At 40.0% G+C, this 10,835-nt stretch overlaps 1 protein-coding gene across 1 annotated transcript; it reads right to left on the reverse strand.

Moving 5' to 3' along the window:
• Window positions 1-375: 375 nt before the first annotated feature.
• Window positions 376-10,548, reverse strand: LOC104448029 (kinesin-like protein KIN-4C). The gene is made up of 27 exons (XM_010061799.3): window positions 10,060-10,548; window positions 9,718-9,864; window positions 9,482-9,634; window positions 9,086-9,339; window positions 8,671-8,840; window positions 8,341-8,465; window positions 7,836-7,872; window positions 7,646-7,737; window positions 7,438-7,554; window positions 7,249-7,362; window positions 7,068-7,151; window positions 6,781-6,985; window positions 6,367-6,467; window positions 5,849-5,947; window positions 5,659-5,772; window positions 5,475-5,591; window positions 5,314-5,394; window positions 4,629-4,700; window positions 4,432-4,525; window positions 4,318-4,349; window positions 4,021-4,106; window positions 3,451-3,522; window positions 3,112-3,339; window positions 2,736-2,880; window positions 2,197-2,292; window positions 1,372-1,968; window positions 376-1,069 (listed from the first exon to the last, which is right to left on the reverse strand). Exons 1-27 carry the CDS (start codon window positions 10,222-10,224, stop codon window positions 737-739), a joined length of 3,930 nt encoding a protein of 1,309 aa, XP_010060101.2. The 5' UTR covers window positions 10,225-10,548; the 3' UTR covers window positions 376-736.
• Between the last annotated feature and the right edge of the window lie 287 nt (window positions 10,549-10,835).

Raw genomic sequence — 10,835 nt, forward strand, 5'->3', positions numbered from 1 at the left:
GATGATCTCTCCTATAAATTATTGTTTGTCCAATAACAGATGAATGCTTTACCAAGATGCTTATGGTAGACTTTCAAAAATTGAGAAAATTCAAAAATTCATTGAGAAAGATTTCTTTTACATGAAAATCAATAGAAGATGAGAAGAGAAATCAAGAATGGTTAAAAGATGCATTTACAAGCATTTCTCCCTCGTGTCATCTTTTTCCCATATTTCTAATCCTGACAGGAAAATTAATAATGTATGAAGATCACTATTTTACCGCAATTTCTGACCGTTCTATCACATGCTCCATGCACTGAGAATCAATATAAAGGATGGAAACCAGATAGACAAATCTGATGACATCGGAACTTGGAATGTGCGCAACATTCCTCTAAAAGACGGTCTCCATTTATCGCAGGACAAGCACAACGGAACAACCAGCACAGAAAGAAATCCAGAATTCAATCATCGAACTTGTCCAACATATCGTACACCAGCGAGCCAATCAATTGTTAGCAACAAAATCTCCGGCGAGCAAAGGGTTAGGTAACCAAATCTCAAGTTCCCAACCAATGTGGCTTTACAAAACATAAACAGAATACACAAAGTCTATTTCCTTCCCAAATCGACAAGGATCACTGGATGGTGATGCAGTCTATTTCCTTCCCAAATCGATGAGGATCACAGCATGGGATGCATTGTATGAGGGAGCTATTGGCGAATTATCAATCGCCAACAGGAAAAAATTGACTCAAGATGCATGATTCTCCTTCTCATCTGAGTTTCTTGCCTGCGGCACCAAAACTTCCGGAGCTGCTACACCAGCCTCCTTGCTGAGAATTGTCTCATCACTCCGATCAGCATTCCTTTCTCTTAGCACATTACTGCCGCTTGGAGCCGGCGTTCGCATAGCCCTAGGTAACTTCAAAGGAATGTCTCCCTGGAGAGATATACCATCATCTGGCTTCTCAGATGCCTTCATTGTTGTCTCAGGCAATGCAGGAGGTGGGGCCACAGGAACAAGCTGGACTACAGCTTTCCCCCATTTCTTTCTCCGATTAGGCTTTGGCGCATTTGTTTTGGCCTGTGAGGGATGTGAAATGAGCAAGAATGTTGACATGTAACAGTTAGTGTGTGGTGGTACTAAAGTGACTAGAGTCTCGAATTAAAGCAGTTTAAGAGGTGACAAGAAGCAAAGACTTTCCCCTTTATCTAGACTAGCGTAAAATTAAAGATGATAATCTTGCCATCGTTTTAAAACAAGTTACAGATAGGGCGTGACCTTTGGATTTCAATGCCAGAAGTGAGATACTAGTATTTTTTTGGGGATACATAGCCACCTGCATACTATCGCATGGCAAAAGAACAATGACAAAGGAAACATACCAAGGTGTTCCCAATGTCAGATAAAGGTTTCCTCCTCGCACCAGCATCATCAGTTGAGTCAACAGGCTTTTCACCAAATGCACTCTGAAGTAAACTTGCCCCATGGGAGGCTAGATTAGATTCACCTGTTTCTTCATTGTTCCCATTGTTGAAGGCACCGCTTTTATCTTGTTCTGAAGATTCCTCCAACTCTTTTGCAGATGCAGGCTCTCTGTTGGTGCACTTAACGGATACGCAGCCACAAGATGGGCCGCAGAGTGATCCAGCGCCCCGACATTCACATCTTGATGTTTTGCATGATGAGCTTTTGCTGCATGAGCAGCAAACCTCAGTACTACCCTTTGAAGAGGTTCTTTCACCAGAACTCTCCATATTTACGTCATTCACTTCATTAATCTCTGGTTCTTGGGTATCAGAAGATGAATGGCGTCCATTTTTAGCTCTTCTCCTTAGTGGCCGTTTGCCTGACTCTACCCAGTCTTCATCATCGTCATCTACAACCCACTCATCATCGTCATCTTCTGCTGCATCACCATCTGAAGAATCTGATTCTGATGTGTCCATGTCCTCGAATAGAAACATCGATGCCCTATGTTCCTACATAAAAAAATCCCCCCTCAGTCAGTAGAACCCAATTTGACCAAAAAGAAAGAAAGAAAGAAAATCAATACAAGCCAATCAATGAGATGGAAAATCCCAACATTATGCGGGCACGTAAAGCACAAATCACCAAAGCATAAACTACAAGGTAAACTTCAGAAAAAATACTAATTCCTAACACTTCAATGGAAAATAGAGCAAGAAAAAGGCAGACATCTCCCAAACCTGCTTGCGTAGGCCATATTTATGCGGTCCCATGTTTAGGCTGGAATCCCCTGAATCTGCTGCATTTGATTTGTGGTGCTTCCTCAAGAGGATGTCCTGCCAAATGTTTGAGACCACTTTAAAAGCATAATCAAGACCAGAATAGATACACGATAATCAACTAGTGACAATTACATCACACGCACAAAAAGAAAAAAAAAAACTCATATTATCAAAAGATCCAAGTACAAAAGAGCATTAGGGATCGTTTGACCTGAAGAATTAACAAATAGCTACGTATAGAAGCAAATCACATTCCCATGAGACTAGTCAGCTTGTGATAACAGATGAATGCTTTACCAAGATGCTTATGGTAGACTTTCAGAATAACTACCATATCAATATCTAGCTCCTTTAATAGAACTAATCATTAAAGATACTAGCAGCATATTTACCTAGTTACTCAAACTGCAGCTATAAATCAGGTTTAGCTGGTTCGAGTACACCTGTCCACGTAAGGCTCTAGCTACTGAATGCATATAATGCTCGAGTGTTCTCACCTGCGACTTTAGCTGATGAACAAGTTCTGACTTCTGCATTTCCAACTGTCTGATCACAGTGCTCAGTTTGACAACTCTCTCCTTTAAATCTCTTATATGTGAGTCCTTCTCTCTGCAATCGACCTCTTTATCCCACAGTAAACACCTTTAAAAATTCAAGAAGAGTCAAGTTTAGCTTGTATTTTTTTTTAGCAATTGCAGGGTGGAAACAGTTTAGCTACATCAAATGCACTAACATCAAACAATCTCAGAAGTAATAGAACATGATACTTTCCTACCAGACATGACTTACAAAATTTTAGAATCTACTAGAAGATCACAATATAGTACTACATTAAGTCAATCTGACATGTGTAGTATGATTAGTGCTTATTACCTCGAAGAAGATGCCAAATTAAAAAGGTAGTTCATCAGGTTCTTTGCCTCTGCTAGGGAACGAATTTGATTCCAACGTCCCTTGCCACTGAAGACCCTTTCACGCTCTTCTGCTTCTGATAGTTGCGATGCCATGGACACTAAGGCGCTGGAAGAAGTCGCAAGCATGTTCTCAAGAGCAAAAATTCTTGAGTTCCTTGCACCGGGAGACATGGTAGGTGGACAATCACTACAAAGTACATCATCCAAAGATGTTTAGAGCATAGCAACGCCAATATGAAGATGATGAACAAGCTAATGGTGAATTATCGCAAACAGAATTTGCTGCTACTTCCCCAACCTTAAGTTTGCTTGCTTTTGCAATTCCGCTTCTTCCTTAAGTCTAGCAATCTCCTTTGCCATTTTGGCCCTCCTACAGAATGAATGGAACTTATTTAGGAGAGGGAATACACTGTGCCACATGCATGCAAATGACAATCTAAAAGCACAAAAACTGACAAAGTCCCACATCATTACTAACTGGCCAAAATCCGAAAACAATAATGGAGACTGAACTAATATAAATGTGCATATAGACCCAAATATGCTTTTGTATGAACACACCCATAATTTAGCGTGCTTAGAACTCATTCAAGAATGACATTTCCCAAGAAACAAGAAGCGACTGCCTCTGTCATGTATAGCAGAATACTGAATTAAACCTACTATAGTATGATGGCATCAGTGAACCACATTAGCCAAAAAAAAAACAGAGCTAATTGAAGGACCATAATATACTATACAACTGAGATAAATGATTGTTAAAGAAAAAGAAAATCTAGAACCGAAACAAACAATAAACTTCATATGATCATGAAGATGAGAAATACACTCAATTGGTTCCTACGTGATAAGTAAGAATTGAACTCACTCTTTCATATGACGTTCATATTCAGAACGTACTTCATGAACCCGTATGGTGACTTCTAGCTCATGCTCAATGGCCCGCATCAAAGCCTTTTTTCAACAAAATACCATTTGTCAGAATCATATTAGAGAAGGAACTCCACTATGCCCTAAGACATTAGATATCTATGAAATTAAAGGTTCAATTGGGCTTATCCAGGTGTAGTGAGCCTGTAGGCCTCTTGGATAAGATAAACTTTCATTCATCACACGTTAGGATGTAAAATGGACACTAAAATACTCATGTGAAAGCTTAGAATACCTGAATTCCTGGACCATTGCCACCCACAGCACCTGCACATCAAAGGAAAATTAATTGACAAAGTATAAAGACAAAAAGATGAGCACAATGCCTATGTTTATGTAAGCTCCCTACCAGATGTCTCCCTAGAGGAAGCTTTTCGAGACTCCAGCAATTCTTTCAGCCTTTTGGTAGCCATAGAAGCTTCTTCTGTCTTCCGCTGTAAGACCTGATATTGATCACGAGCACAAAATAACAGAAAGAGTAAGAGAATCATAGACTCTTGATTAAGAAAAAATTCAAGGAATCTACCAAAGAAGAAACTAAATTACCATCTTCTGCCTTTGGTTCAAAGCCAATAACTTGTGCATCTCATACTCATTCCTCCGTCCCTCTTTCTTCAGCTGTGAGACAGAAACACGCATTTATGGGAGACCTAATATGAGTAGCAAAAACATAATTTCTTGGAACCAATAATAAGATGAACGTGACACTCTAATACAGGTGGTTACAAAGCCGAACGTTAAAATTTTCAATGTCCAGACAGATTCTTATCAAAGCCATATGATAATGCAATGTTCATCCTATGCATTCAACTTTCTTCACAAATATACAAATAATTGTGACACTAGATCTTGCATGTTGTAAATAACAAAATGAAGTCCCATTTCAAAAAAAAAAAAAAATCATTTATTTCTCCCCCTTAATATCATGACCTAGCGGGAATTGATATGTCATTTTCTAAAATATAGAAGCGGTAAGGAGAAAGGAGTTAAATCGCTATCACGGGTTGCATAACAATTATACAGGGTGGGTCAGTGTTGTTGTGGGATCAAATGGCGATAGAGGTCACATAAAGAGTTGGAGGTGTCCCAAACATTAATTTTTTCCTTGGTTTGCCCCTTTAAAATCTCAAGATTCTCTAGTTCTAGTTGGAAATCTAAGAATCCAAACAATTTTACAAACATTTGATGAATTTAATTGAAAGCATTATGAATTCATTAATTTTGCATATACCTGGAGGACCTCTTTCTCCCTTGTTGCCTTCCACTGTCGGAATTGTTCAGATTCTTGCTTTATCTTATGTTGTAATTGAACCTATAGAAAGCCCAATTTCTCACATTAGTAATAAAACAACGAATTCCAATACATCGCTTTGTTCTAGTAAGAATTGGCACCTTCTGAGTTTTTATTCTCTGAATCTCATCTTGCAATCGTCTGGATGCCTCATCGCTTTTTTGCTTTTGTCTTAAAAGTTGGGCTTGTGCATCTTGTTTCTTCTTCAACTCTAACACCTGGAGAACTTTCAAATTAGACCAGGACATGATGGAAATTGAATAGTAACTGCAGTTCAAAGTTCACCTGTGCTTCAAGAACATTTAGTTTTTGAAGATATTCCTCCTTTAATCTCTGAGCATTGTCACCAGATGTAGATGAAATGTTTGCAAGATTGCATCTCAGTTCTTCTATCTCTTTCTGCAGGATTGTGATGTTAATGATGTATCATACTACATTTAATCGTTGTCTTTTGTATTCAGGAGCAAAGACAAACCTGTAAAGACTTTTTCTCGTGTTCCAAGTCCAAAACCTTTCTCTCATAGTGTTGTTTTAGAACTGAAGTGTCAACATTTGCAAACCGCTTCATTTCAGCCTTCAAAACATAAAACAAAGCAAAGGATGAACCCAATTACTGATTGGTGGAACACCCAACAAATTGTCGCCAAGCAAATCATCAACTGACAAGATAGAAATTTCAAACTAGTATACCAAGTGTTCTAGCAAGGCAACAAAACACTGCAAGAAATATTGTTCAGTGATCACATTTGCCATGGACAAAGCTTTTCAGACGAATCGTTCAGATGCAGGATTATCTTTTTCCTTACTCTGTCGGCTGAAATTATTCTTGATTCATCTCCATTAAAGTAAGGGGCCCAATGGTGAAAAAGGATGATAGAAAACCATTACCAGTCATTCATAAAGATGCAGTAAGATAAACCTTTTTTTTCCTCAATTCTCAGCAAAAACAGAAGACAGGCATATTGCTAATTTACCAGAGCAAACAAATATTACCTCCTTCTGCTCAAGTTTTTTATCCAGTTCTTTCAGCTCCATATCCAGTTTCTCTTGAAGTGAAGAGTGTTCTAACTCTTTCTCGTCAACTTCAATTTCATCTGCATACATAAGAAAAGCAAAGAATTTTTTTAGTGCATATAGGTTGCACACCCCACTTTTAAGGAAAAACAACCTGCATCCTTGAATAAATAAGTTAAACAAAACAAAGCCCCTACTTCAAAGAAAACAGTAGGAGATGACCAAGAATAAACTACATAAGTCTCTATTGATATTGTCAGATACAAAATAGCAGATACTTGGAATCGGAAACTAAAATGATCAGCATAGTATTAGCTCAGCCCACTGCGTATTCACACAAGCATTATCTTTAGCTTGAAACCCAGAAACCCATACAAAGCATATAAATCATACCTGCAAAGTCCACACTTTTAGCTTCGGAACCAGAAGAAAAATCATTTAAGCAAGAAGCCAATGTGCTGTTGGAGCGAGATCCATCATCATCCGAATCAATGGATTCCAGAACATAACGTTTTGCATGAAGTGAGCTTTGTAGGCGAAGCAATTCTGCTTCTAACTCTTGGATTTTGGACACATAAGATTTGACCAAACCATAATCCTAAATAACATATGCAACTTGGTTGAACCAATTACAAGGAAAAGAATCAGAACAATAAAAAACAGAAGATACATTTGCAAACCTGATCTGAGTTACAATCAATTTCATCCCACGATTTGCCGCTTCGAGCTGATTCAATTTTCATAATCAATTTGTCTTTTTCAACCTAACACATCCAAGGAGTATAAATCAGAAGATTTCATGAAGCATGTGCAAAAACTCTGCAATAACTGTTCTGGTGTAGGAAAACCAGTCGGATGTACCTGTGCATCAACAGCACGCTGCATCAAATGCTCACAAGTCATACGACGCTCTTGCAACTCCCGTTGTAACTCCAAATTGCTTGCTTCAAGCAAAGAAACTTTATGCTTGAGGATCTGTATAAGCAAGTGCAGATCAGCACCTAAACCACATTGTAAGGACTGTGAGAGCACTTAAGGATAGTACTCTACTTGAAGTTCTTCATATGGTCCGCTAGTGTCACCACGATATATTAGTAGCTCCCCTTGCAACTGCTCTATTTGGCTTCGCATCCTTTGCATTTGAGCTGCCATCGGATCACGATTGATCTAGAACCAAATAAGGAAGATAAGTATCACCAAAAATAGAGGTGCATGAAAATATACATAAAGCATGTTAAGGTGGGCCATGAAGACATACCACAGCTTTGTTTTGAATGTTGCGAGCACGATTTGCATACTTAAGGGTGTTCAATGTCTCCTCGGCGTTTGTTTCGGCAGGACTCACACAAGCTACATATATAACCAGTAAAATGCAGTCAAGATGAGGATTAAAAAGGTTAGAATCATAAAGGATTGAAATTCTAGTCTAAACCAAATCAGTAGCATACCTATCATCAATGTTTTGCTATTTCCTCCAAGAGAATCCTACATAGCCAAATTGCGAAAATCAATTGTCAAAAAAGGTTATGACCATTAAAAATAAATCGACAGGGTTCCATTCATAGGACGGGAGAAAAACATTAAGTGCTTCTAACGTCAAGGTTTCAGTGATGTTTTGCCCTTCAAAAGTCCTGTAACTCATCTAATTACTCATGTTGCTGTTTGTTGTCACTACAAATGCTAGCTAATATTATATCTCTATGTTAACCCCACACAACTGGATTATTGCTTTCTTTGCAACAGCTATATATATCACAAATGATGGTATTGGTAGCAAGAAGATTCATTCTCATTTCAACATCACTTCAGTTTTCAAGCAACCATTGCAAATGTAAAAGGCTATGTAATCCTCTGCAGATCAAGGACCGATACTTACAATGAAAACACTTAAGTGAAGGGCTATGCAAAGTTAGCATTTGACACAACTTAAAAGACAAAAAATGCAATACATGCCTGTAACAAGCGTGTTAGCTTGCTATCACGATATGGAACATGGCCTCCCTCTCTCCGCTTCTTCTCATCTCCTAAGGCACTTATTACATTGCCAAGAGCCAACAAACCTTTGTTGATGTGAATGCCTACACAATAGTCACTTAAAGTCAACAATCAAGAAAGTATTCATTGAATCTGTCTACAAAAGAACACCAGAAGAATATTGCCGCGGGTGAAGATACACAAAAATTATCAAGCTTAAGCTACCAACCAGTCTTGATAAATACATTACCAGGTGAAAGAAACTTTGATTCATCAAACTACTCTATGTTAGAAACATTTGAGTACTACCTTCTTTAAAGCGCATTCCATCCGCACCAGTTCGTTTTGCTCTTTCTGATCCAGCTAGGTCAACTAAATGAAGTTTTGCACACAAGATATCATCACCAAAGTCATCATCACTGGGAAAATGAGCCATCTTCTTTTGCTCCATCGTGATTGTGAAGATAGCATGTGATCGGCTGAAACATGTGTAAACAACATATTTTCAGCTTTAAAAACTTACCTCATTGCAAACTTAGACGAAAGTGAAATGACAATTATAAGAAAGGGCCTGAAACAATTTGCCTCCATCTTAATTCGAAATATAGCAAGCTTCAACCATATTACTACCAGAACTTATGGAAGAGATATGTTTCATATTCACAAACTCATGTATGGTAAGTTCGAAAAAATCAACCAAAGTATCAATAATTAAACACATTACCTAGACTGGCTATTCATGTTGGTGCTCCCAGTAGCACGAGACAGAGAACCCCGAGACAAATACAACGCCATCTCTTCCTTTGTCTTGACTTCTGCTTCAGTCACTCCGGCAAGTGTTATCCCACCATGTACTGTTTCTCTAATTTGTATAGGAACTCTAGCAGGTCCTAATGCCTTTGCTGCAGACACCCCTTCACCTTTACAGAGAGTAGATGAATTTTGATCGAGAAGATCAAAAACTTCTTCTTTGAAAATCTGCCATAGCAAAATTTAAAGTCACGTCGCCACCAGCAAAGAATATCCCCAAGAGATATCATTGTTTACAGGGGCACAGTCACTAGTTGATGATAGGAGATGCCAAAACCAAAACCCCAGCATTGGATACTGACACATTTACCTCGATAAAGGAAACCCTGATGAGAAACTCAGTGGAATCTCTCGTAGTCTCAACTTTTCTGAAAATCGTGTCCATCACTTTAGGTATGATTCCACTGATGCTCCCTTCGCCATTATAATTAGTTCCCATGGTGTATGTTTTGCCGGAACCAGTCTTCAGAACAACATAAGTTCAATTTCAGTCTTCCTGTTGAATAAGTATCCACAAGTAGACAACAAGAATCTAGACGGAAAAACCTGGCCATATGCGAGGACGGTGGCATTGTAGCCTCTGAAGAGTGCATCGACAAGCGGAGCAACGCAGTCATTGAAGATGGCCGAAGAAGGCGATCCCGTGCTCCCATATACATAGTCATATGTGAACGAATGCGACCCAATTTGCACCTAACGGATAATCCGGCCAAGACAGAAACTTTAGCAATCTCGCGGCCACCCCCCACCCCCAACAAAAAAATAAATAAATAAAATAACTCGATCTTCACTCGCTAATCACATCAATAAAAACTATGCCGCCCCAGCAATTACAAAACAACCACATCCGGACCAAGAAAATCACACGGACGAGGAGGAGCGCAGTACCTGAGGCTCTCCGGGAACGACGGTGATGCAATCGGTGCAGCCGATGAGGAGCTCCGAGGTAATCAGAGGCCTGATGTTGACGGCGACTTTGACGCAGTCCCTCTCGCTGGCCGCCGCCGCCGCCGCCGAGCCGTTGGGAGCCGGCCTAGCCTCGCAATTGTCCATGCCGCGCAAGCCGAGGAGACCGGTCCAGGCCCAGCCCCCCGACCCTTGGAACTGCAGGAAGAACGTTACTCTCGCCGAAACCGAATCGGGCGACGCTCGGGCAGAGCGAGTAGCGACGGAGGAGGAGAACGGGAATCGAGGGTGGAACCGGAAAACAACGCCCGCGGGGAGCGCCGGAGCTGGCGATGCGATTGATCCGGCGAAATGGAGAGGAGATCGAGAGAGTGTACTGTGCTGAGCAGACTGAATGAAGATGGCAGGGCTAGAGAGAGAGAGAGAGAGAGAGGGGGAGAGGGGGAATTTGAACGATGAAGAGAGATGGGGAGGAGGGAAGGGAGGGGAAATGATGGGTAGGGCGGATTGAATTGAAAATGGAGAGGCGGTCAGATCCGAATTCAAATGTTTGAGGAGGGTGGGGAGGTCACGCGACGTGCACGTGACCTTCGGGGGACGCCGGCTTGCTTCTTCCCAAATTACATTTCCAGATTAAAAAGGGTTAACGTCAGGGAGCTAACGAGTTTAAAAAAAATATATATATATATATATATTTTTAACTGCTCGTATTTACTTCGAATTAATTTTGGTATCGCAGAAAATCCCGAACTAGTACA

The sequence above is a fragment of the Eucalyptus grandis genome, chromosome 6, assembly GCF_016545825.1.
Source record: "Eucalyptus grandis isolate ANBG69807.140 chromosome 6, ASM1654582v1, whole genome shotgun sequence".
Taxonomy (NCBI): Eukaryota; Viridiplantae; Streptophyta; class Magnoliopsida; order Myrtales; family Myrtaceae; genus Eucalyptus; species Eucalyptus grandis.

Coding starts and splice junctions, on each gene's coding strand:
- LOC104448029 (XM_010061799.3), bottom strand. CDS start 10,224: ATGGACAATTGCGAGGCTAGGCCGGCTCCCAACGGCTCGGCGGCGGCG. Junction 9,340..9,481: donor TCAGGGTTTCCTTTATCGAG/GTAAATGTGTCA, acceptor TTGCTATGGCAG/ATTTTCAAAGAAGAAGTTTT. Junction 5,395..5,474: donor AGAGAATAAAAACTCAGAAG/GTGCCAATTCTT, acceptor GGCTTTCTATAG/GTTCAATTACAACATAAGAT.